Source organism: Labrus bergylta, chromosome 15, assembly GCF_963930695.1.
Source record: "Labrus bergylta chromosome 15, fLabBer1.1, whole genome shotgun sequence".
In the NCBI taxonomy this organism is placed as follows: Eukaryota; Metazoa; Chordata; class Actinopteri; order Labriformes; family Labridae; genus Labrus; species Labrus bergylta.
The window spans coordinates 7,895,250-7,918,935 of NC_089209.1; the positions used below are offsets into that span (position 1 = coordinate 7,895,250).

Below are 23,686 nucleotides of genomic sequence, written 5' to 3' on the forward strand. Positions count from 1 at the left end.
ACTTTTTTTTACCTACTGCAATTGCACTTTATAACGACTCCCCTTTAAGTAAGGACAGAAGAAATTTAAACTTTTAAACTTTAGCCTGAGCTGCATATATCAAACTGTATTTTGCACCTGTATATTCTGCTTTTTTTATAATAATTCTTTATTTCTCTATCATACTATGCACTGGCAGAGCTAGTATTTTGTACTGTTATCTATGAGTAACATCTACTTATGCACATGGACCATCCAGACCACTTTTTTGTATTGTGGGCTCATGTTTTTTTGTATGGGTTGGATATGTGTGTATACATGTGTTGTGTGTTTGTATGTATGCTGGCTGCTGGAACACCTAAATGTCCCCGCTGGGATGAATAAAGTATATCTTATCTTATCTTCTCTTATTTATCTTAAATATAACCTGCAAACAGTGTTTGACTCTGAAGTGTCTGTAGAGGAAATTTAAGGGTGGATTCAAAATACGGCAGCCAAGTTTTCTAATGGTAGGTGCAAAAGGGGGCAGTGTAAAAATTGTGCCATATTTTGCATTTGTCCAGCGAGGTGCATTATTGGCAGGCATGCATTTCTCAGCATAACAGCGGCACACAAACACACGACCTCTTATAAAAGTGCTCTGCGTTAATTTTGACATAAATATGACTCGCCAACTGAGTAAATTAACAGAAACATTCATATTTCATATATTTTCTGTCAGTGTAGAGTGGCACTGACGTCGAAAGGTGCAATGCCACCGCGTGCCTCGTTACTGCCTCTGATATGCGTCAAGTCAGGTACAAACACAAGGAAATAGCAGCAGAAGTGCTGTCATTCAGCCTTCAAAATAAACCCTCAAGTGTCGTTTAGAGGAAACATTTCTCACTTAAATACATATCCAATGTTGACAGCCTGTATGAACGTCTGCTACACAACTAACACAGCATTCAATATATTCTTCTTATCTTAAAAATGCAAAACTATGGAGTTGTGGTGGTGAAATTTCAAAGTAGGAGAAGTGAAACTTTTATATTCTGTATTTTCTGATCTAAATACACAAACTTTACTTAAAGAGAAATGGGTCCCTGGAACACTGTTTGGAGCTAGAAAGCCAGGAGAGTTATAGTTTCACTGTTGCAGGTATACCCACCATAACTTCTCACGTATCGTTTTATCTTCAAACTGTGTTACAGGGACCACATTTTCCTCTGAGGACAGTTTGTGTATAGAGTTATAAACATATACCACATAATCTGTACACTTCTTCAACTTTCATATCTCTAGTGCACCTTAAAAGTGCATACTTTGTACATGTTTTTTAAACTTGTGCACTCTGATTTCTTAAAGACTAGATAACTAACCAAACCAAGAGTTCCTGAAGGCTCTAGCTTCACTCTGTAAAAAATACTTAGAGTTAATCTGATTACTTGAAATTTTTCTGCAAAGAGAACTGGTTATAAAAGTTGTCCAGTTAGAAAAAGGCATAATGCCACAGAAGTTTTGAAGTGGGAATAAAAGTTTCAGATGGGGAATCCTACTGGCTGAAGAAGTGATACTAGACTTAAAATTACGTAGACTTTCTTTATTGTCATTCAAATTGTACCTTACAGTGCAAACCAGAACAAACTACTGGCATTTGAGAGGGCATGATGATAGACTTGGTTGTGATTTAACAAAACTGGGAGTGTGGCCCTTCCAACAACCCTTTTTAATTTATTGTTGTCCAACATGGTTATCAATAGCCAAACTTATCTTGAGTTACTAAATCTAATTCAAATTATTGTTGATGTTTTATTTGCCAAAGTACAATTTCCCCCAAGTTATTTGATCTGGCCATATTGGGAGCAGACCTACTTTAGTGTTCAGAAGTGTGAAGCATGAATGCTGTTCAAGGTTGAGGATATGCACAAAAAGTAAACAGAGAAAACATGCCTTACATGGGACAGATAAGTATGATAACTTAAGTAGGCTGAAAGAAAATCATGACATTATAATATATTTTTTTAATTATTTGTTTTGGATTACAAAACATGAGACAGGCTATTTAATTTGCTACCAAACATATATCTTATCATCAGTGGTGTAGTGGTATACCCACTTCTTTTTCAGTCTCCATAGAGTATACCCTCTTCTAAATCTCCTCTGATTCACAACGATTGATTGACAATATTCAGAAGGCTATAATGCTGCAATTTGTTTCTAGGATGGTGAAGGGATGACACTCCCTAATCTGTCTGTAATTGACAAGAACACGCTAAATATGCAAGTAGTCTTAAATGTCATTTTTTTTTACAACAGAGGCCATTTATAGAATAGAATAGAATAGAATAGAATTACTTCATTGATCCCAAACTGGGAAATTGTGGCATTACCTCAGCAGGTTTTCCAAACACACAATATGAGTAAAGAAAAACACAATATAATATTAAATACAAAGTAAATAAGCACTAAAAAATATCAAAACTAAGAATGGGAATAAATCCAACGTGGATTTAATTTAGCATTACTAGTCTTAAATGTGAAAGATTAAATGTAAATGGACAGTATTGACATAGGGAGCTGTGCAATCAGGGTTACTACAAGTTAAAGTGCACGAGTGTAGACATATAAATATATCCTCTGCTGGACGGGACAATTAATAGTATACCCACTTATTAAGGCACCACTGTTTATCATCTTTGTACCACTTAAATCACATCATGTTCTTCTTCACAACATTAGGCTTTTATGCTGGAAGGCTCCACCGGAAGTCTCCTTTTCTCTCATTAACTATGGCTTGATGATGGCTCACCGCACCCACTAGAAGCTGGAGGCTACCTGAGCAGCTGGAGCATCCCTGTATTGTTACCCCACCGAGCCAGCCTCAGTGGACAATAAGTCGCAGAGCCACAGCCTCATGTTTACAGTCTGAGCAGACATGGGATTCGGGTGGGGAGAGACTTCTCGTCCATCGCTGAGTTAGCTGACTGGAAGCTTTTTTTTAATTTATTTTTTTTCATGTTATTTGTTTTTAATTCAACACTACATCCAGCACCATGGCTAAGCAGTACGATGTGCTCTTCCGACTCCTGCTTCTCGGAGATTCTGGGGTTGGGAAAACATGTTTGCTCTGCAGATTCACGGACAACGAATTTCACCCGTCTCACATCTCCACTATCGGTAAGACTCAGCAACAGTGCAAGCCTTTTTTTTTTTTCCTATTCTCATTTATTCTTCACTTGTGTGGGGGAAAAAAAACAGCATCCCCTTTCGTTTGCGTGATCTTACGGCGTTTCCCTTTGATGTCATATGCGTGTCACTCTCTCCTTCGAGGCCACCGTACTTTCAATTTCAAACACCACGAATTAGACTTTAAAAAAAAAAAAAAAACAGAGACTGTTATATTATTAACTAGAATTAGCGTGCTAGAAACTATAATATCAGCATGATAACATTGGCTGGGGAAGCCCTGAGGGGGAAGATCCATCACTTGGCAGCCATGCTCATGAGTTTACTAACTATCAGCAGTAAAAACCTGTGTGTTTATTTTGTGCAATACAAAATAAACACATGGCACACATTGTTATTATTAAGAAATGGGGTTTGTTTGGCGGCAAGCATCCTTGTTTGTCTGCAAACATGGGCTCCTGGGACACCCCAGGGTTTGTCAGGTGGATCTAGGTTCCCATTTATTCAGAGGAAAAGATTCAGGTTAATAGTTTAGTTTCAGTGGATGCTTTTCATGTTCTGAACTTTGATTTGAATCGTGATAAAATAATACAATTATCCTGTTGGATATCATCATGATGGTTGTTTTTGTTTGTTTTTTGACAAACCCTGACACAGTCTCGCATCCTTTCTCGTCAAATAAATAATGTCTAGAGTTGATGACAGAGAATTTGAAAATTTGTTGAAGTTTTTTTTTTTCTTTAAGAAATAAGAAAAAGAAAATTCAGAAATTCAGTTGTTTCATTTTCTTCCTTCATCACAGATCACAGTCTTTGGTTGGAAACACAAATCTTTTGGTTTTCAAACTTCAAAAACAGCTATTAAAAGGTATTAGTTCGGCATCAGTTTCACACATTGTTATTGCTAAATTGACTACGTAACTAACAAATTCTCAAAGGAAAACCATCCAGCTCTTTCGCCCTTAAAGCTCCTGTGAGGAACTTTGTTTTTTTCAGGATTTTGGCGACCCCTGTGAACAAACATCTTTTTTTTTTACTTATCTAGGTAGCGTTTCACTGGATCCTTAAAGGAGCAATATTTAACTCTGACACCTAGCGTTTAAAATGGGTTACTGCAGTCCAAAGTCAAAACATTGAAGAGAACCGCCCTGTCCCTGGAGAACATTTCTGCATTGTAACCTCTTCCATTTTTCTTTATCCTAGCTCTACCACGTTTCTGGTCGTGGAGCTTGTTAGAAAAACGCTTGCCCGTTTTCATTCGCTGCATTTCACTGCTGTTTGCCTGGAAAACCGAGGGGTGACGTACACAACCGCTTACCTTCTCTGTTCAAAACAAAAACAAACCATTCCAGACCGGAATGTAAACTTTGGAAGAGACATACTGGCCGCTGCGTTTTTTGACAGCGAAGCCAGCACTTCAACACAACATACTTCCTTAATGTCTGATGATATAGAAAGATCATTTTATGATTGAATTCAGTAGAAATTTTACATATTGGACCTTTAAACGAAGGACATATAAAGCAAACTAACAGCATGTGTTCCTTCTTTTGGTCATGGATTTGCAACACCCTTAAAAATAACTTCTGACTTGACATCTTCCCTTATAGGACTGTGCAGTATATCTTCCTCCAAAGTAAGGATTCATATTTCAGCGCCCTGTCTTACTGTGCTTCACTTTCAAATCGGGTGAATAAGGACCTGCAGAAAACTGCTCTTTTTTTCATGTTCGGCGGCGGTGGCGGTGGCGGCGGTGGCGGTGGTGGTGTCTCTTTTTTTCATCTTCTTTGGCTTCCCTTCCTGTGTGTTTGTGTGTTCACTTAAAAGCGATCCCGTCTCTCTGTGAGCTCAGATTCTTTTATGTTGCTACTCCTTTCCGCAGTAATTAGCCACAATGTTGAGGTGGCTCAGTCAAAACGTTTGCTTTGTGGCACAAGGGGGAAGCTCGGGTCAGGTAACGATCCCACTCTACCTGGTGGAATAGCCGGCTGTTAATGAAGAAAAGACAGAGGTTGCGTTGTCTTAATAAGGTCAAGTAGATAAATCATCAAACCGGTGGTCAGGCGGGGATTTGTAGACAGATGGTGCATGAAAACATGAAAGAGGAAAGATAGAGGACACAGTTGCACCATTTCCTCATAACTTGGAAGCGATTTTAGTGGCCGCTGCTGTGTTTGCGGTGGATGCTTTAATTGGCAAATCAAAGCATTTGTTATTTATAAATGCTCTGTGAACCTGCAAACGCTTTACACCCACGACATGTGGCTCATGTTTAGTTTCTAAACTCTTACTGCAACACTGGAACTCACCTAGTACAACTACGTATGATATGCCATATTAAAACGCTCTCTCAGCTTCCTCATCATTGCAGGGGTGAGGAATAAATACAGATACGTAATATATCGCCTTCCTGAAACCCTTAACCCCATACAATTATCGTATTGCTGGTGCCAAATATTGAGATTTTATTCAAACCAATATGGCACTCTAAACATTTCCCTGCCAGTTTGACCCAGGCTAACAAAAACAGAAGTTAATTGGCTGAAGAAGAAGTTTACATCGGGATAAAAGAAGAAGAAGAAGATGGTGAGATAATGTCGGGCAGCGAAGAAAAATGGGTGAAAGGATGAAGCGGGATGAGAGGTGAAACTGAGTCCGAGTATCGTGCATCGTGTTGAAAGCCCCCCCTCGATCGCCACCACTATCCTCAAGGGGTGTTTGTACGGACACATCTTTTTGTGTAATCAAAGCAAACGCTCCAAAGCACTGCAGCATGAGGCTCGAATTCAAATTGTAAACTCGCAGTCTGCTGCAACTAGTAATAATTTATGCTCAAACTCAAATCCATGCTATTTTTAGTTGTGCACATAAAGCTCCACACAGGGAACATCCACCCCTGCAGGTTTATGTTTACAATATGCATTGCAAACATTTGTGCAAAAAAAAAAAAAAAAATGTGTATGCTTTTGTTCCCGTGTTCCAAGTGTTATATCCACAGTTGGATGTGTAGAAATCTGGCTCTCGTCTCGGTGCAAGGTGATGGTGGAGTTGAGATATCTTTATTGGACTTTATCTTAAAGCCACGGTGAGAGGTCTTTCATGATCCTGCAATAATTCAAACTCCTCTTCTCACACATAAAACTCCCCCCCAACAAAGTCCAAATAGAGAGAAAGAGATAAAGAGTGACCACTGTCACAGCTCTCCTATGGACGATCAATAAATAATTTCCCAACCTTCACGCTGACAGGGATATAAATCCTCTCCCGGGTACCCCCCCCCCCCCCATGTGTGGCTCTATAATTCATTGGTTCATGTCACAGTTGGCTTGCTCTGTTTTTGCTGTTAAGTATCTCAAAAACTGCTGGGATCTCTCTAACCCATTTGGGGCTTTATTCAGCCGAGCTCAATAAACATTAGAGGATAAAAAGCTGATGAGGGTCTTTATTCAGCATCTCCTGCTGTATTAGTTAAAAATAAATCTTAAAAAAACAACTCTTAGCAAACAATGTGAAGATAAAAAGATGAACATGGAAACTGTGAACTCCCAAAATTTACTTAATTATGTAACTGATGAACATCCTATACCAAAACCATGGACATTCATATGCCACTTAAACCACCTCCACTCTAATAGTGATACATAACATGAGTTTTTTGGACAGTGAGCCTAAGGGATTTGCTCACTTTCAGCCACAAAAAAAGCATTTCAGGTCATGGCAAAGGTGGCTCAATCATGTTAACGTCTCTTATCTGTGCAGGTGGGTCAAGCTGTTCCATCCCAACATTGGGGAACCTTTTGTTAGGCACCTCACGTTTATGCACATATTACGTTTGTTGCAGATACAGGGAAAGAGGACCCAAAAGCAGACTGGCCAAAGTATTTCTTACAAAATAGGCATCAAAGAAAGCCTTTATGGTAGAAGAATGAGTTCAGTCGGGTGAAGACAAACATGAAATAAATTCAGAAAGATGACGAGATCCAGAAAAACAAGGCGAGAACACCAGGAGGACTTTAACACCTCCTTATAGCCATTCTATGGACAAGTGTTACAAATTAGCACGGTCTGCTGTAAACACTGTGATACATGCATTCATTGAATTGATTTTTTCAGTTTGCTCATGTATATTGTATCTGTCCATATCAAATAAACCATAGATAAAATAAATAAATAGTGGGAAGGTAAAAAAACTATTTGGGCATTGATTGGTTGATGGATGGATGATGGATGGATGATTGGATGACTGGTTGGTTGGATGGATGGTTGGGTGCATGGATGGATGGATGGATGGATGATGGATGGGTGAAAGAATGGATGGATGGATGGTTGGGTGGATGGATGGATGGATGGGTGAAAGAATGGATGGATGGATGGTTGGGTGGATGGATGGATGGATGGATGGATGGATGATGGATGGGTGAAAGAATGGATGGATGGATGGATGGTTGGGTGGATGGATGGATGGATGGGTGAAAGATTGGATGGATGGTTGGGTGGATGGATGGATGGATGGGTGGTTGGATTGATGGATGATTGGATTGATGGATGATGGTTGGGTGGATGGATGGTTGGATTGATTGATGATGGTTGGATGGTTGGGTGGATGGATGGATGGATGGTTGGGTGGATGGATGGATGGATGGGTGGGTGGTTGGATTGATGGATGATGGTTGGATGGATTGATGGATGATGGTTGGATGGATGGATGGATGGATAGGTGGGGCATAATTATCAGACAAAGTATAAATTTTGATCGCATCACAGCAGCTCCATTAACAACATTAAATATAAGATACAAAGAAATACATTTGGCACAAATTTCAAACACCAAACAAATATTCAAGTCCCTTCAACAAACTTTTATTCTGGGATTAAGCTCCATATTGACCCATGTACAAAAGTTCTGTTTGACATTTTGAAAACTCTGAACGCTGTATCTCAGGTTCTATGGCAATAGTTCATATTCACAGTTCAGACTCAGAGTGTGTTTAAGGTCAGAGAAAATGATGTTAGCTTTAAATGTACAAGAAAGAGATGTCCATGCAGAGTATTGTTTCATATTTAACAGCTAAGGTGCCATGCTGGGTCAATCCATGAAAGCAGCCCCAGAACAAACATTAACAGGGCTTATTGCTGGCCTTACAGAACAACGACGGGACGGTGGGTCACCTCTTCATTGAAACAGTTTTTTGTCTTTACAGTGCAAATAAGACACAGCAGATATATATTTTAACCTTGTGGTTTTCTCCCAACCTCTCTGTTTCTGCAGCTCGACAGAAGTTGAAGGATAGTCTTAGTTTGCATTCACACCATCAAAGAATTTCCCACATAAAAGAAACCACAGAACAAGACGTGCATTCAAATGTGAGCTGAGATCTGTGGCTTTGATATGATCCACTCTGGATTTTTGAAAAAGAAATGTTATGCTCTGACATAGAGGACACAATAGATATGTTGCCTTGTTGTTGGATAAAGAGATGTGACTTTATTCGTTTGCTACAGCACACTGTATAATACAAGCTCAAACATTATGTCCATAATCCTCCTTTTAAATCAAATACAAAATCAATCAAACCATTCCAAAAAGCAGTGGAGCAGGTCTTACTTGAAGCTCGAACACGCGCCTACTCATGCAGGTAGCTCGTTTTATTTTAACAGGTCACTTTGATCCTCATGAGGCTTCTATCTGGGCCAACAGGGCACATTTCTCAGGCAGAGAGCAGCTGTGGAGATGATTTAGTAATGCTATTCAGTCTCACCGCTGAGTTTAATCTTCCTCACCGTTACCTCAGCAGCCTTGTCACCGTGCTCCACGGCGCTCACAGCTGTCACAACGCCTGTGAGGTACGAGCCCTACGCCGCCCTATATCATAGCTCAATAAGCAACCCACCTCTTTGTGACGTTACGGTCACGGCCTGGTCAAACACGCCGCTGCTCGACGGGCTCATTAGTCTAAAGGCCCGTGCTCAGTTCACAGACGCCACAGCTGGTATCATCTCTTGAAGGGTTTTTATCAGAAATCTGTGGTGGCGTAAAAACCTTGACTCCGTGCTTTCGAGCAGCAAACAAGGTGTTTTCAGATATTGCAAAGATATCGCTGTGGTCCTGTTTGTTGGTTTTGTTACAGTAACAGGAATTCAAAAACTACAAGTAACAATTACCCCCCCAGTTTGAATGTCTCTTTTCCCCACTTTCAGTTCAGTTCAGATCTTTACTGTCCCTAAAAGGGAATTTTGACTTTTCCAGAAACTGCTCAACTGTGTCTTTCTAAAACTAGGGCTTAACTTGCATACTTTATGTAACTGTGTTTGCTTTGATTTGGCAGAAATGTAGGCCATTTACTAAGTAACAGGGTTGTTTTTGTAGAATATAACCATCTTGGTTTTAGTTTTCAGAAGGAAATGCATTTGGATTCCTAGCAGATAGGACGGAGCAACTACTGTATAGGTGTAAGCTGTGAACTTGTTTATTTTTTTGTTTTGATATGGGCTTCTACTCACTCTTGGAATCAGCCTCAAGTGGCTATTGAAGGAATTGCAGGCACTCTATCCATAACAATTTTCAGCCTGTGAGGTTATTGCTCGGAAGTGGTTGATGACAAATTAAAAAACAAAAACAATGTTTGTGTCCCTTGTCCTGCTGTGCCCCCAAGACAGCAGATGGTGACAACCGCTTTCTGTCTTTGGCTTTTAATGCTAACCATGGGTGACAGAGCCTTTCCCCAGTGAATTAGTGTCAGAGCCAGAGCATCCATCCGTCCATCCATTAGTGAGCCTGTCAGCCTTACCTACAGCACACTGACACGTGTCCCCACCGTCCTAATCCGTCTTGCATAGTCGAACAGTCATCCCAGTAATTAGTTTAGTCAATTTTAGGTGTGTACCCATTAGTTTTTTTACATGGCTTTCACACTGCTGATTGTTAAACACCGTCGTGTTAAATGAACTGCTGTCTGTCCTCACACATTGTGCTTGTCTCCATTGTCACCGTGTTCTCAGAGGGGAAGAGGGAAGTCTGCACTGTAGAAGGAATTCTCTGTCCAAGCAATTCATCGTGATTTAGGATTGGAAAGGTGTTACAGCAGAATGGTTCGTCAATATTGAGACATTTTAGGGAATCGATCAGTGTCGATAGTAAAGGTTGGTTGCAGTAAAGGTGCAGTTAGGCCGAAGTGTAGAAGTCCCAAAGATGCAATTTCCATTTATTGTATTTTATTTCACCAGGATAATCCAGTTTGTATTTGAAATCTTGCAGACCTCGTTTGCAGGCCTGTCCAACAGATTCCAGAGACTAGCTCTATGATGCTGAGGGCTGCTTTTGAGTGCAACATTTTTGCAGCATAAGATTTACTTGTATCTATCCTGTAACCATTCAGGACTTCTCGGTCATTGTGAGCAATTGCTCAAAAAGTGGGACTTCTGCTGTAGCGATAGAAACACTTGACACCCACCAGTTTGATTTTCAAACCTCAAATAAAGAGAGACATTATATTTACCTTGACAACAACCTTGGTCAGCTGTTTCAATTATTGTTTGCAGTGTGGTTTTGCAGCTCAGGAGTACACCTGGTTCAGTTGGCTTTTATCAAAAAATGGAAGCGCAATCAGATGTTCTAGTTAAGGGTGTTGTTTCAAGCAAGAAGCAGATGGTATGGTTATGAAGTTTCCTTTGTTTGTTTTTGTACAGCGGTGTCGCATTCACATGAGTAATTAAAAATCTGCTCTTTTTAGAGACCACTAACAACAATTTGAATACATCCAATCACATAGCTCATTTGACAAACAGGTACAATGAAATACGAATGTGGTGGCTATTTTAAACAACCCTAATATTTATCTAAATGAGTCACTGAGGGGCGAATTTGGGAACAAGTTCCTGACATATCCACTGTGACTTTCCACTTTTCCTTTAATTGTCCAAACGGTTCCTAACCGAACTTTCAGTCAACCTAACAGGCTGAGAGCTGAGGCGGGTTTTAAGCCTCATGACAAACCGTTAGAGTGCGCCCACCTGTCAATCAGGTCAGCTACTCACCTTATTCTGAATAACACTTATCCTTCATAAATGGATGAGTTCCCCCAATACAGTGTGTGCTGATAAAGACATGAGCTAACCCCACCTATTTGTTTTTTTGAACCAGGCTGTATACATGATAGTTTATTTAATAGGGTGTGTATGTGGCTTCCTGTGCTTCTGCAGCCAGCCTCAAGTGGACACTAGACGTACTGCAGGAATTTCCACTTTTGAATCGGCTTCATTTTTTCAAAACGGGAGGCTGCTGCTTGGATGTTACCTTGTGTCTACTGAAAAGAAGTCAAGCAAAAATAGAAAAAAACATTTTGGCTCCATTGAAAAATCCACATTGACAAATGGCTAAGCTGTTATTTAAATAGCAGTATCTCCCTGATTTATGTGCATCTTATAAGAGTGAATGAAGACTTTGTAAGGAAAACACATTCTACTGAAGCACATTAATCACAAACTTGTACTTCAATACTTTCAAACCATGCCTAAAAGTTGTCTGTACAGTTGATTGGTTGAAAAGTTTCCAGACAAGGTCCACTTTCAGTTTGGACACTTACTGTACAGCTGGAGGATCCATTAGTCCACAACAGCCTTTTTATATTTCACTCATTACTGTTACATGGCTAGCTTCTGACTAGAGTTTGATGCACTTCCAATACAGCCCGACAATGAAAAAAGGAACACGGCTTTTATTTCATTATCTCCTCTCTCTTCTCTTGTGCAGCCTCAGGCAGGACATGCTGCTTGTTATGCTGACCTTTCACTTAGTGTCGGTCTGAAGGCTCTCTAGTCAAAGGCAAAAGCCAGCGCACGACTCAAATGAGGCGTCATGCTGTCGAGTCAGTGAGATGCAGCCACTGAGGGGTCTTCACTTGACTCCGGCTTGTTCTTAGCAAACACACACCAAAAAATATAAAACCACTAGTGCAGCTTTCCTTACGTTCGTCAGCATGTTTTCACTCTCATGGAATACAAAGCTGGCAGAAATGCGAGCTATGAAAACCACAGACGGCACTTCTTCCCTGTTATGGGAATTGATCGGGCTCAGGCGCTCTTTCTCAGAGCGTGATGCGTGATGCCGGCTGTGACACATGGGTGCTGAGTGTCAGGTTAATTGGGATGAACTGTTAATTGATTTCTAAGGGATTAGTGTGGTCTATAGAAGCCGGTGGGTTTGCTCTTTATCGACTTGAATGCATTAGACTGAGGAGACGATGATGGAGAAAAGAGAGGAGATAAAAGGAATTCAATGGAGACAGAGTTAATGGCTAAACTTATTTAAATATTAAAACCAGACCATTCTATTCAGGCATTTTATATTGTGATTCATCTAGACTAACATGAATATTTTCAGTGCTATTATTAGAAGTAGTAGTTGTACAGCCTAGAGGGATGTAGCTAGCTACCATTGAGGTCCAAGAGGTTGTGTACTTGGCATCATGGGCAGATTATGATACAATGGGTATCAGCAACTAATTCTACTTTTATTTAGGAAAATGTTGCTTTAAAAACAGAATTTGGGAGAAGAAATTTGGTCTGTGGGCTTAAAACTTCATCTGGACGTCTCGATTTTCGTTATGATGTAGATGTAGAGAGGCCGTTTAAAACTTTCCCAGAGCTCTCTGACTCAGCTTATCCGCCATTATATCCAAACTGAGAAAAACTGTTATTGTATGGATGGATAGATGGATGGATGGACGGATAGGTGATTGGATGAATGGATAGATGATTGGATGGATGGATGGGTGGATGGATGGATAGGTGATTGGATGGGTGGATGGATGGATGAATGAATGGATGGATGGATAGATGGATGAATGGATGGATGGACGGATAGGTGATTGGGTGGATGGATGGATGGATGAATGGACAGATGGATGGACGGACCCACTTTATTGATCCCAAACTGGGAAATTGTGGCGTTACATCAGCAGGTTATCAGAGCAAATGAAGCACTGCAGAAATAAACTCTAACAGACTAAAAGAAGAAATAGTCGACCCAGAAATTCTGCTCATTCTGCTCTGATCCCACAAAGTTTCATAACATCAAATAATACAAGAAGAATGTAGGACAAATCAACCAAACCCATTCCACTTCGCAGTATAAATGAGAACGTTTTTGGACTGTGGGAGGAACCAGAGAGAATCCTTGCCTGCACAGGGAGAACTTGCAAACTCCGTATAGTTAAGCCGTGTGTGTCCGACGGGGATTCAAACCAGGAACCTCCTTGCTGAGGCAACAGCGCTAACCACTGCACCACTAATCTCATATCCCTACATCTTAACTATTTCTCTATTGTCTTATGTAGCATCACAGTCCTAGAGGGACACCATTTCATCTCACTGTGTACTTTTTGATCTGGTTGAAAGGACAATAAAGAGAACTTGACTATGCAGAGTTTAGTTGGTGTTTCGTCAATAATTGACCCATGAGCTCAGTACTTTTTAAAATCCTGGATATAGTCTTGTAAGCACTGTTTTGCTCAAAGGTCTTCTACTCTGACAAAGCACATCGTTTTGGGAGGACAGAATATGCTACATGGGTGTTGTTTTTGTTTTAACCATGAGAATATTCATCTGCACTCGTATTAACTTCCAGCAGCTTCTCTTCAAGTGTATCGATATCTACTCCTGCCCTCAGAAACGAACACAGGCAGAGTCTTGATGGAAAAAAAGAAATTGGCCCTGCCTGTTATTTCCTCCCTCACACTCAGTTGTCTTAAATGGATCAGAAATCAACGAAGCATAAGCGACCATTCCCCCCCCCCCCCCGCCATCTCAACTCAGGCTTTTTCCTCTCATCTGCTTCCTTATCTATCGTCTTTTTCCTTCCATGTGCTCGATGCAGAGAAAGTGAACTTAAGGCCTGCGTGGCTTTCTTCTAACAGTCTGATTATTCAGGGGGTGATGTGGCCCTTGTGTGTTAATAATGCCCTGTGTGATGTTGCAAAGCCAGCGGCAGATACTTGAGAACCTCCGTCTGTTCAAAAAAGACACGCAGGGTTAATTGATTTCAGTTACTGTCTGGGTTGAAAGTGCAAAAGCTGTTAGCCGGAGCAGACACCGATTTGGAAGGATTTCAAACACGCATCGAACTCCCCTTTGGTTTTAACGCTGTGTCTCCTAACCTCCTTCTTTTTCTTTTTTTTTCTTTTACAGGAGTCGACTTCAAAATGAAAACATTACTAATAGATGGTATCAAAGTTCGGATACAGATATGGTAAGAGATCACCACATGGTTCAATATTAAAAAGCTTTGTGTACAATATTACCAAAATGTTATCAGATATTACACAACATCAGTTCTGTCTGACTTACAGAGCGGGTATTATGCATTCATCTATATATTAATACAGAAACACATTGCAGACGTGTATCATGGGAGGCAGACTTCTGCATGGAAGTCCAATACACATAAACGAATAAATATCAGATACAGAAGAAAGAGAAAAAAATACATCCAGTACATCAGGCGTGTAAACAAATACATGAAGAATGAAGAATGTCACAGAAGGGGCAAATCCTGTTCATTCATCTATGAGTGATGCTACAGGATCCCATCAGGGAGGAGACTGACTTATTGTCCATCTTTATAAAATCCCACAACCAGTCCCAAGAAGACCCCACCCCACACACACCTCCACCTCCATTTAATCTACTCAGAATCCATTCATAATCCCACCCAGGAAAACCACATTTATCCAGGCTGTCTTTTCCTTCAGATCATCTCATCAGTGGAATTTAATACCTCAACATCCTGTCATTCATTTAAATATCATATCTAAAAAAAAACTTTTATTGAGAACCAACAATGTCAACACTGAGGCTGTACCTCCCCATGGTATCTTTCACTGTATCATGTCTTATGTTAGATATTATTTCTTCTAGTTACCCACATTGTATGTATATATCTGTGGGGGGTTTTCTACACCAATAAAGGTCTGTTAATGAGTTATTTTTAATTCTATGACGCCAAAGAACATCTGGCAAAGCGGACTGGGGACTAACTCGGGTACATTAACATCTGTCTGAATGTTATTTAATGTACACTAACACTCTTCAAAATAAACAAGATGCTGTTTCTGTCATTGTATGAGGTCAGACCCCCAATAAACAGAATCTTGTATTCTGCAAAATCATTTTTAAAACACTGCTGCTACTCAACTTAGTCCAACCTTTCAGTTCAAAATCATACTGTTGGTTTTATTTCATGTACATTTTTTTTAGTTTGGAGCTACATACAGTAGTTTAAATGTTTATTAAAATGACATTTAATATGTGTGAGGGTTATATTCTGAGTAGAGGGATTGGTACTCATTACCTTAGTTATGTATAAAATGTCTGATCTGCTGCCATGTTCATATTGTCTTAATAAAAGCTCACATATTTGACTGTTCATGTTTGTTAATACTTGTTGTTGTTGTTGTTTCAGGGACACTGCGGGCCAAGAAAGATACCAAACCATCACTAAGCAGTACTACAGACGAGCACAGGTATTGGCCCTAAAGTCTCCTCTGTTGACATATATATATTGCATATTTCAAACCTATTGTTTCTCACGTCGACAAACCCTCTTTTCCCCCTTCTGTTGTGAGTAATTCTCCACAGTTAAATCCCCAGCACCACTCTGATATTGTTGTTTATGAAGTTAGCTTTTGTTTTGGGGTGGTAAAGAGGTTAAACTGGCTGAAATTTAATTTTCCATTTACCAGAAACAATAGGCAATACAATTGTAGGAAAAAGTGCCGTGTTCCTGTTTCGTTCTATTAAACAATTCAGCAAATCTCTCATCCAGGCGACGGCCTTCAATGTAACAGAAACGGCTGGTTGTCTGTGGTGGTCTGCTTTGTTTACTGGAATCACATCCAAATGTCCAAAATGTATTGATTTTAAAAGGCTGCTGTTAAGGATTAAAAAACGTCCAGAACATGATGAGGCAAAGCTTTTAAAAGGCTCTGCTTCTCCTCTGCTTTTGAACGTCTTTGAACCTCTCTCTTCAGGGAATCTTCCTGGTGTACGATATCACGAGTGAGCGATCCTTCCAGCACATCATGAAGTGGGCCAGTGATGTGGATGAGGTGAGTCACGGAGACAGGGGATTTAACGTCAACTCACATCATTTTCCCCCCTGTATTGTACAAAGGGAAAAGGGACAAAGCCACCTCACCAGCGTGACATGTTAAACAAATGTTTTTGCCCTTGCTGTGTTATCATGTTCCATCTTTATTTTAAACGCAGCAGAATGTAAAATCCACCACCAGGGGGCTCTCAATCAAAACAATAACAAAAGATGACGTCGAGGCTGGCAGAGAATCATGGGAGTGATTCTCTCTGCCACTCCCGCCCCCTGATGAAAAACAAACTCCGACTACACCGTGTGGTCAAGACAAACGGGCGAAACTGATCTGAGGACGAGAATATGTTTACAGACGATGTGTCCCAAGTATCGTTCACATGACGTTTTTATCACAGCAGCAAATACAGCGACAGTACGCCAGCTTTCAGTAGCAATCCCCTCTTCTCTGTGTAGCGGTCTTTTGACGTAACATCTGGTGTTTCCACGGCAACGGTAACATATCGTGTCTGTCACGGCGGCCAACAACTATCAAATCTCAGCTTTCTCTGGCTTTGATACTGGGAATATTTGAGCTAATGTAAGTACTTAACAACAACAAACATATATACCATAGGTTTAGTCCATTTTTTATTAATTTAGATATTTTCTTGTAAAATTCGACACATTGTACCTTTAAGTTGCCGTCATATTTTATATCTTTTGTCATCAATATTGGCAGGAGAACATTTCTTCCTCTTGCGGTCTCGTCTGCTCTGCTTCCTTCTGTCATTTCCCTCATGATATTATTCCATTAATTTATTCATTATGGGCCTAATTTCCTCCATGGGTCTGTCTGAATACGTACTCTATTGATCTTGGCACGCTTCCACCCCTTCATTTTTAATCTACTTCTCATTTCCTGAGCGCCGGCGTCCCTGTGTTTTCTCCTCTCTGCTTTCTCTTGACATTTGCAATCTCTCCCTCCCTCTCTCTCTCTCTCTCTCTCTCTCTCTCTCTCTCTCTCTCTCTCTTGATATCTCTTGTTTTCTTTATGTGATCACGACAAACCCCCGCAGTACGCCCCTGACAAGGTGCAGAAGATCCTCGTAGGGAACAAGTCAGATGAGGTGGACAAGAGGCAGGTGGCCACCGAGCAAGGACTCAAGGTGGGTCGAGCAACGGCGCTGTGTAGTGTTCAGTAATGTATCATAAGACCAGACAGACGTTTTGATCTGCATTGGGTTTAAAAGAAAAGCTTAAAGCTCCTGTGAGAGGTTTCAAACTGGTCGTGATACAGACTGAAGTAAAAACTGATGTCACTTTCTGACTTATAACAGCGAACACAATCATCAGGGACAAGAAAAGAAATCTGCATTGTCATTTTTAATGCCTGAAACCGCTGCAGCAGACAAGGTGATGAAGTGCTTATAGCAGAGGGATCAAATAATCAAAGAAATAAAAGATAGCGCTCCGTCCACAGAGGGCGCCAAAATCGACAAAAAAAAAAAAAAAAAAGTTGCTCTCACACCTTTGAATGGCGTTATTGTCATGCAGGTTTTTGACATCTTTCTCGCAAAATCTTGGTGCAATTTTCCTTTTTATTCTTTCTTTTCTATTTGTGAAATGAGGAGATTAATGCCACTTCCATCTCCACATTTACTATAGAGCTGAAGTGTATTAGTGCTTTTAACAGAGGGTATGCTAAACACAACTGCTGGAACTAAGTTAACTATAAAATAACTTTACACCTATGAACCCATGGGCAGGAAGAATTAAAAAAAAAGAAAAGTAAAAAATGACATGACAGTTCAAACGATTAAAAACAAAAGTTAGCAACTTCACTAACCTTGAGTTGCAAGAATGGAAATACAGATTTTCTTTGCACTGAAGGCTCTGCTCGAAGGATGTTCACTGGGTTAGCTGAGCAGCATGCCACAGCTTTCCAGCAAGCGCAGTGCTAATCCCCCTACAAGGCTGAACCAAAGGCTAGCGGCAGAAAGGAGGCGGCTGGGGGCTTTGCCAGCAGCAGCAGCAGCAGCAGCAGCACAGAGTATTGGTGTAGCTGAGATCAGTGAGATGGAAGTTGTGTTTGAATGGATGGCCTTGATGTGAGATGTGAGTTTGTGATTAGAAGCAATGATTCAATCAGCCGGCTGCCGGGTCGTATGACTGCTGTGTCCAGCAAGAACTAACGCAAAGCTTCATTCAACTTCATTTAATGTAAAGATTCTAAACAGGAAGAAAAGGCTTGGACCATGGCCATGTCCAAAATCCAAATTGAGAATTTTAAATTTTCTAATTTTGAGTTGTAGAGTTATATTTAACTTTTCTACATATTTTAGGCTGTTCATTTTTTTTTTTTTAAGTGTGACGTGAACCATGCCAGCTGTGTCCTCTTGCTTTAAAAACCTTATGCTAAGCTTAGTGAATTTCCTCCTGACTCACCCTGAGCATTTCCCATGGGGCTGGGAGTGGAACTGATCTTTTTGGAAATGAGTTTTCCTTCTTGATTCGGCTTCCGTTTGAGACCTTGGTTACAGGATTTCTTTGAAGCAGGGCCCTTTTGGCCTGGTGTGTGGACACTGGTGTAAAAACATTTTACTGTTTCACTCCGACAGTCCTTTTGACACACCAGGTCCGATTTTTAGACTAATTCTTTATCTCCTGTTGCCTCACATTTTACAACAAAGCTTCACTTAAGTGTGTGCGGCCATCAGACCACACTGCTCCTGTGTGACAGGAAATGATTAGTCCGTTGTCTGTGTTCCAAAAAAAAAAAAAAAAGAGCAAAACAGAAATGATTTTTTTTTTTTTTTTTGTGTTTCTGTTATCTGTCCTGCAGCTGGCCAAGGCTTATGGAATGGACTTCTTTGAGACAAGTGCCTTCACGAACCATAATATAACAGAGGTGAGGGGATGTGGGTGACCACTTCTTTTAAATTCTTAATTTTAATAACCGTGCACAGAATAGAAACACTATAGTGGAAATAAATGACTTGGAAAAATAACAATGCATCCTCTGTCTCTTGCTTTTTGTTTTTCTTTATCCTCTTAGACTTTCACCCGATTGGCTGAACAGGTGCTGGCCGCCAATAAAAAGGACCTGGATCTCCTCCGGATGACTATGAACGACGAGATTAATCTTGCTGCTCTGGAGGAAGAGGAAGGACTCTGTGACGGCGCGGCGGGCGACCAGGGCAAAGCCTGCTGGTGTTAAAGAAAAGAGTTTAGGTTAATTACTTGTTATCACCAGACTCTGTGCGCACACACACACACACTGGGCAAACTTTGTCTCCTTTTTGTCATTCTCAGAAATAAAAAAGGGAAACATTTTTTCTGCAATATTGAAGCCAGCTCTGTCCTTCTGTCTTTCATGTATCAAGGTGAAACTGCCTTTATGTATACGCTGTTTGAAAGCAGTTTGAAGGACAAAGATGGAGACATCTTGCCACAAAGTTTATAAAGTGTACAGTGAAGTTACAATCTGATTGTGAAGGTTTATCTCAGAGGGACAGAGCTTTCATTGTCTGAGTGTGTTTTTTTTTTTTTTGTGAAACAAGATGCAAACTATCCATTTGAAAATCAGAAACCGACATACAGTTTGAAAAGGAGAGCTGGAATATAAGACTTTCCCATCTTTTCTTACAGACTTTGTACTGTTTCCTGACATCGAACATAAGGAATGAAATAGAGATGTGCAACACTGACCTGAGACTTTTCAAAATGTTGTGTTTCACAATTGTGTTCAGAGTGATCATCGGGCTGAGTGCCTTGAAAATCAAAAATATATCTGATAACATTTGGCCTTCAATCGCCCCTTTTGTGAATTCCTTTCTGTGGGCGGGGAGCACTGCTGCACATACAGCAATTGTCATTAAATGCAGTAGATGTGTAGTAAGATGTTGACCACAAGAGGGTGCTATATGCATTGCAAAAGCGGCACAAACAATGCTACTTCACTGTACATGTTTTGTTTATTTTTTATTTTTTTTGCACCTGCAGTTGCGACTTTAAATATGAAAAAAATGATTCTCAATATGCAGACTTTTTTTTTTCTTTCATGTTAAATGCAAATGTTCTGCAGATTGTAGTACTTCGCATGTTAGACCACACAGACACTCTTGAGAGTTTGCAAGTAAAAGTTGACAATTGAGGGAAACATTGAGTGAAAATAATTTTGTTTCCCAGTAGCAAAAGTGAAGATATTTATCATTTTGTAGTCTTTGTTAAAACAGAAGATTTCCTCCAGTACAGATCATTTGCTAACCACATGTTTCATTGTACATATCAGGTTTATGAGGGCATTTAGGATTAACAAGAAACATGAAGATGAGTTTAATGTAGTTCCATTAGAGCAGTGGTTCTCAACTGGTCTAGTCTAAGGACCCACCACTAACTCCTTCATGAAAATCAGGACCCAAATTTCTGATATTTTTTCAACCAATCAGATTTATTGAATGACAAATAGTGCAGTTTGGACCTCAACTGGTACGAAACAGATGACGGAACAAAGAGAAGGAACAAAACCAACATGTTTGAAGAGCGCTTCATAGACTTTTTACACTTTTTTTTTTTTTTCCAGTCACATGTTCGCAACATGGCGACGCGACCCACTTTTGGGTCCCGACCCTCCAGTTGAGAACCACTGATTGCATTAGAGGGCTGTATAAAAAAAGTTCACAAAGTGATAGACAAGATGGTCGGAAATATAAATACGTCATTCTTTTTCTTTTCAAACTGTTTTGTACAGTCCGGTGAAGACTGCCCCCCTCCCCCCCCCCCCCTCCGTAGACTTAACGAGGAACAAGCAAGAGTTCTGCATGCGATCCACTCTTCTTTACTTTCTTTTATTGTAACTTCAGTGAAGTTAATCATCAACCGACTGTCTCACAAGTAAAGCATTTGACCAGAGTTGCCTGTAGGAGACAGAAAACAGAATGACCATCACTGGAAAAACTTTCTCTACTTATTTTTGCAACTTAGTAAATGCTACTCGAACAATTTCCAGTATGTGAAACGGCAGTCTGTTGTCCTGAAAGATGTCCTGGACTGAACTCAAGATACACAATGTATCTGTGTTGTTCTCTTTATTTCTCTTTGAGACTCCTTCAACCTGTATTTGTGGAAATATATTTCATGCGACATGTTATTCTTGGAGGAAAAAAAAAAAAAAAAAGATGTCAGATGTTTATGAGTAAAGACTTGCAGATATATGAGTCACTGCCGGTGAGTCTTCTTGGCTGTGTACAGAATCTTCCTGATATGAGACATAGATGCAGTACGTATTGTAACAGTATGCTCAAGAGGTGAGCACTCGACGTCCCTGAATGGCGGGGGAAGATGATCTACATTACAAAGACACAATAATGCAACCTGTGTGCACCACATTCACACATTAACCATGACCTTCTCAGAGCTACACGTTCAGACATGATGGAGTATAAAGTGAGCACTGCTAAATGAAAGTACAGCATGTACCAGTAGCACAGTGACATCAGTGTGTCATGCTTATATAGATCACATTTAACAGGACAGATGTGATGTTATTACAAGTCAGAAAGTAATTTAGTAATGAAAACTATTCACTATTTTGACTTATTTGTACTTGTTTATAGAAATCGATTCTATTGAGGCTGTCTGTGAGGGTATGAGTTAAATGTAGCAGCTCACTGGGGATTGTCAGGTTTCCAAGCACATTCATATGTTACCTGCACGTATCTCAAATAAGAATCTGAGGAATTGCTTATTGGGTTTACACTTACAAGGGAAGTGCGATCAATGGGTGTTTGGAGCCTATCATGAAAATAAATAAAAAGCAAGTAGAAAGTGATCAACAAAACAACATTTTAATATGTATTGTATAAGATATACAATATATATGCAGAAAGAAATTGGCTTAAAAGACATTAAATGTATTTATTGTTTCCCAGAGTTGGCATTACAGCATTCTTAATTAGAGCTAGATGACGTGCCTGAAATCAATATCTGGACATTAATAAGATATTTTTTATATAATTCCAGTATAAAAGGATGTGCAATATGAAAGGAAAGGAAGGAAAGTGGGTGAATCTTAATCATAATATGTATCTTGTGTATAGTAGAGGGAGTATACTATATAAAATGCAATTGATCTTTTTGGAGATAACATTGAAATACGTGGGATTTTGTGTTTATGACTTAGCCAGTGATATCTAAAACATCAGAATACTTCTTCAGATCCTTCTTACTCTTCTAGGCAAATTTAGTCTCCTTATTTGCAGATTTGTAAGTGACAACTGTCTTTCCTGAGAAAGACTGTAAGGTGCAGCTAAAAAGAAAATCCTGAAATTAGCACTTATTTACACTTAAAGTTCACTCTTTTTTTACCCCTGTGTAATCGTATCTGATCAAGTATGTTGAGCCGGGAGCTTTGATGTGACCCAAGGCTGCAGCGTGTCATTGTCGTTGCCTACAATCTTTATTGGGCTGGTTGATTTATTTCATCTGTTTAGTTTTGGATCAATATTACATCTCAAGCTTTGCATGACCTTTGTCCAAAAAAACCTCTGAACTCAAGTTTTGAGGGGCTTTTTTGTAACTGATGTTATTCATAACTTGGCCACTAGATGACAGATTCAGCCCATTATCGTCTTCCACTTTTAGAGCGCTTAAATGTGATGTGGTATAAAGTTAAAAGCAATTTCAATGGATCATAGAGAAGATTTATGACAGTAAAGATTGCCACTTGTTACCACAGAATCTAGTATTTGCCAAGTTTTGGTCACTTTTACAAAAATGAATTATACTTTTAAAAGCCTAATGTCCGTTTTAATCCAAAAAACGCATTTAAAGTCTGGCAGATATTTCTTTAGTATAAAAGAAAAAATAATAATGTGTCATTAAGCCTCATTTGTGGGGTTTTCTCTGGAAGTGTTGTAGCAAGAAAAGCTGCGAAGCTTTTGTTCATCACCTCCTCTGAGTTGTTAATGTTGTGAACTCATTAAAGCTCTCAGAGAACATTAGCATAGAGATGAATATGCATGAGGAACTGTTGTCTGGTTGACAGATATGACAGCTCAGTATCTCTCACTGAGATACTGAGTGCTGAGTGACACACGGACACATGTACAGAATAACGAGTCCACTTTCATACCGACACATAGCATCCCCCCCCCACACACACACACACACACATTGACATGCACACATGGACACACATACAGCATGTTAACACAAGGAGAGAGTTCTGTGTTGTTGTTGTGAAGAGCAAAAACTCCCATTATCATCATCCTCATCATCATTTTCTGCAACTCAACCCTGCACCGCTCGACTTCAGGTCTTGCAGCTGCCTGAGAATTCAGCCATATGGTGCGTCGCCTGCATGTGTTTGTGTGTGTGTGTGTGCATGTCAACTTCTGTGAGTGTAAATGGGTGAAGGCTGGGAGTAATTGTGATGTATCTGTGCGTGGGAATGTGAGAA

At 40.0% G+C, this 23,686-nt stretch overlaps 1 protein-coding gene across 1 annotated transcript; it reads left to right on the forward strand.

The window, feature by feature from the left end:
- The first annotated feature begins 2,752 nt into the window (after positions 1-2,752).
- Positions 2,753-23,098, forward strand: rab15 (RAB15, member RAS oncogene family). The gene is made up of 7 exons (XM_020627986.3): positions 2,753-3,138; positions 14,331-14,391; positions 15,604-15,664; positions 16,172-16,249; positions 17,304-17,393; positions 19,070-19,135; positions 19,283-23,098. The coding sequence occupies exons 1-7, from the start codon at positions 3,015-3,017 to the stop codon at positions 19,442-19,444; spliced, it is 642 nt and encodes a 213-aa protein (XP_020483642.1). The 5' UTR covers positions 2,753-3,014; the 3' UTR covers positions 19,445-23,098.
- Positions 23,099-23,686: the final 588 nt, after the last annotated feature.

What these genes read in the sequence shown, in the direction of transcription:
- rab15 (XM_020627986.3), top strand. Translation starts at nt 3,015, where the DNA reads ATGGCTAAGCAGTACGATGTGCTCTTCCGACTCCTGCTTCTCGGAGAT. An exon ending in GTCTCACATCTCCACTATCG is followed by an intron (nt 3,139 to 14,330) that starts GTAAGACTCAGC and finishes TTTCTTTTACAG; the next exon opens with GAGTCGACTTCAAAATGAAA. An exon ending in CCACCGAGCAAGGACTCAAG is followed by an intron (nt 17,394 to 19,069) that starts GTGGGTCGAGCA and finishes TCTGTCCTGCAG; the next exon opens with CTGGCCAAGGCTTATGGAAT.